This window comes from Antrostomus carolinensis, unplaced genomic scaffold (assembly GCF_000700745.2).
Source record: "Antrostomus carolinensis isolate BGI_N321 unplaced genomic scaffold, ASM70074v2 C13711731, whole genome shotgun sequence".
Taxonomy (NCBI): domain Eukaryota; kingdom Metazoa; phylum Chordata; class Aves; order Caprimulgiformes; family Caprimulgidae; genus Antrostomus; species Antrostomus carolinensis.
This window is the reverse complement of record NW_010356221.1, coordinates 229-3,485: the sequence shown is the minus strand read 5'-3', so window position 1 is coordinate 3,485 and position 3,257 is coordinate 229. Positions and strand designations below refer to the sequence as shown.

The following is a 3,257-nucleotide window of genomic DNA, read 5'->3' as shown; positions in this document are numbered from 1 at the left end:
GCAGAAATATAATAGTAAGGGCAGTCGTCCAAGCAAGTGTTAAAGGTAATTTAAGCCCAGCAAAATCAACTAACATCTGGGCAAGCAAGGCTAAAAGAAGGTGACTGTCTTCCCTGAGATCAATCTCTATATATGTATGCCAGTTCTGGTCTGAAACGGCTTTTTGCAGAATGGTGGTCATGGTTCCCCACAGCTTCTGTCTGGCCCAAAGTAATCACACATTCAAGAAACGTGCTTTCATGTCCTCATCATTAACGTCACACTACAATTCATGAGTACGTAAATAAATTAATGTGCTTTGTAATAAGTATTCTGAAATGTGTTTCCTTCACTAGTCAATATTTGCAGACTTAAATATTTTCTGAATAAGAGACACAAGAGTAGCTGCTTTTGTTAAAAGTCAGTTACTATATTATAAAAATTAGGTATATTTAATATAAAAATATACATCATTAAAGTGAGAACCACAGGCAACAAAGTTTTATCATAATGTAAGTTAAGGACAACATTAGACTTTAATTATGATCAGTCTGGTAGAATCTCATGTAATCAAGTGTGAGCTATGACAGATGAGCAGAAGTTGGACCTATTTTCACCTGGGAATGGCAGCATCTTTGTGGCTCACATCTGGCAACTTGGTTTGGAGAAAAGCATAGATATGCGGCCAGATCTTATTGGTTTCTGTTCCAGAGAAGGATTTCAGTAACCCTTTTTCCCTAAGGCAGAAAAAGAAGAAAGCATTACAGAAATAAAACTGTTTAATTTTTCCAGGATTTCCGCCCCTCTTTAAGACTGCCCTGGCAGGAGTGTGTGAATATGCATGTGATTTAACACCAAGACCAGCCATAACACTGGGAACGCAGGCTGGACATGCATTATTCTGTTCCTCAAACAGCGAGCTGTTGACCACGTCACTTCATAAAATTAACAGCTGTCCACAGAGTACTTAATAACAAACCATGAAGAGTAAAAGTAAGAAGCAGTATGCTATACAGCAGTCATCCAAACAACTGTGATGAACCCAAGTATTGTAAAGTTACACTTCAAGGATCAAAGAAGGTGCATCAGAACGAGCAAGTGAATCAGGCACAATCAAGTTACTCTAAGTTAGTTCTAGTAGCTAGTTTTATCTGTAAAGTATGTTATTATCAGTAGTAATAATAGCTTAGGCCTATGCCTTACTGTGGTGCTTTGAGGCATTTTCACTTCAGAAAGCTACCCAAGTCAGAAAAATAATTGTCAATCAAAAAAAACTCCTTCTTTAAAACTTAAACACCCCAAAGACTGGAGCTTCTAGTCTTCTGTTCAACAGTTTTGGTAGAGCATAATGAAGGGTGGTGGATATTGAGATAGAGGAAGGACAATCACTTCAGAAGGTTGTCAAAGAGTCCTATTTCATTGTCTAGGTGAGATAAGACTACAGAGCTCTACAGGGTGACCTACTGGCTGTATTTTAACAATGTGACATTTGCAGTTTTACACGAAGAGACACTTTGTGTATAATTTTGGCTCTTCACTAATAATTTGTTATCGTTCCACAGTGCAAATGAGTATTCTCAAATAGCTACCCTACTCCAAAAGAGGCTTGCTAGCAGTGCCTGTCACAGTCCTGTTGTTAGAAAAGCCACTTTTAAATCCTCATTAACAGTTTTTCTGTGTACCATTTCTTGACCCTTAGCCCTTGTTAGGATGGCTTCTACTTATATATACAGAAGAGAAAATGCTGTTAAATCAAAAAAAAGGGAACTGTCTGTTACCTTACCAACCAGAGCACTGTTGCTCAGTTCTATAATGTATTGAACAGTACTATAATGTATTGAATAATGCACAGCACTCTTTGTAAAGCTAAATATGGCTGCAGTCCAAGGTTCTTCTGCTAAGCAGGCTCCTAAAGAGGTTTGCTAAGCAGGCTCCTAAGCAACAGTGTTAAAACATACTCATTTTACTGGGATGATTTCTTACTGAGTTGATGAAAGATAGATACACTACTACTCATACCACATTCCCTCCTGCTGTATCTCTGCCACTGAAGAGATCTGTTTATGCTAATGTGGAAGAAGCTTTTAGAATGTGGACTAATAGATTTTACTACTTACCGATAATATTCTAGAACAGGTTTTGTTTGTGCAGCATAAGCCTGCAGCCTCTTGGTAACCGTATCTGGTTTATCATCCTCACGCTGAACAAGTGGCTCTCCAGTAATATCATCAATGCCCTAATTGTGGTTAAAAGCAAACACTGGTGTATATTTCTGTTTAAGTATATTTTGTGTAATTTTCTATTTAAATTAAGATCAGTTTCCAGTTAGTCAAGGTGTAGATTTCTGCTTATATCTTATCTGGAATATAAGATGTTGACTTTCCAGTTAAAAATGTTTTTCTCAGGATTGGCAATGAACATCAGGTTATAGTAACTTGGCTAATTTCTCCTCTGGAACATTTGTTAAATATGGGAAATGCGGAGATAGAACCTTCATATATGAAGGAAAATGATACTGCTGGTAATACATTCCTGTGTAACAGGAAACAAGCAAGAGACCAATTTGACCTTTGCTTGACAATACTAAAATAGAGACAGGAGTTAATGGCCCTTTGATTTTGAGTTGCAAAATGGAAGAGTTACCATTTAGCAACAGCTGTACAAAAATGGCATAAAAGCCAGCTGAAGTTTGTGTACAATTCAGTAAACACAGGTAGGGACCTAACATATGAACTATGACAGCTCCTGCTTCACTGCATTGAATCATTGTGCACCTATGCACAATGACAGAATATGACCCACCACAAATATAAGGGACTCTTCACTCCTTTGTACATATTAATTAAATCCTCAATAATTTTGATTTTCCCTAAAGACAAGTTTAACTGACATTTGGAGTGGAAATGTGAGTGATCTTGCAAGTACAAAGCCAATAAGACCACAAAAATATTTTCCTTTCTTGCTTGCATTCTGACAGTCAGTTTCAGAAAATCAATAACCATCAATGTTCAGTAAGCATCTCTGTTCATGGAAGTGTGAAGAAAATCTATTCTAGAACATCTGTATCACATTAGAGATGGATTTCTATGGTCAAACTTACCTTGTTTACATAATACAATAATTTAAAACACTCAAGTGTTTTTTTCTAGCATCTGTGCAGGCAGTCATACTTGTGCCTTCAGTGTACCTATCAAATATTGAGCCTTCAGCCTGGCATTAACTCTAAAGCCATAATCTTTTGCTTCTGTTGAGTAAGTAAACATTTTGCAGGTCTATTA

The 3,257-nt window shown here is 37.0% G+C and overlaps 1 protein-coding gene across 1 annotated transcript; it reads right to left on the bottom strand.

The window, feature by feature from the left end:
- Positions 1–536: 536 nt before the first annotated feature.
- On the bottom strand, positions 537–2,215 carry LOC104531685 (GTP:AMP phosphotransferase AK3, mitochondrial-like; the record flags this gene model as incomplete). The annotated part of the gene is made up of 2 exons (XM_029087143.1): positions 537–716; positions 2,097–2,215. Coding segments are annotated over 2 exons (243 nt in total), but the record flags the coding sequence as incomplete, so codon positions are not given.
- Positions 2,216–3,257: the final 1,042 nt, after the last annotated feature.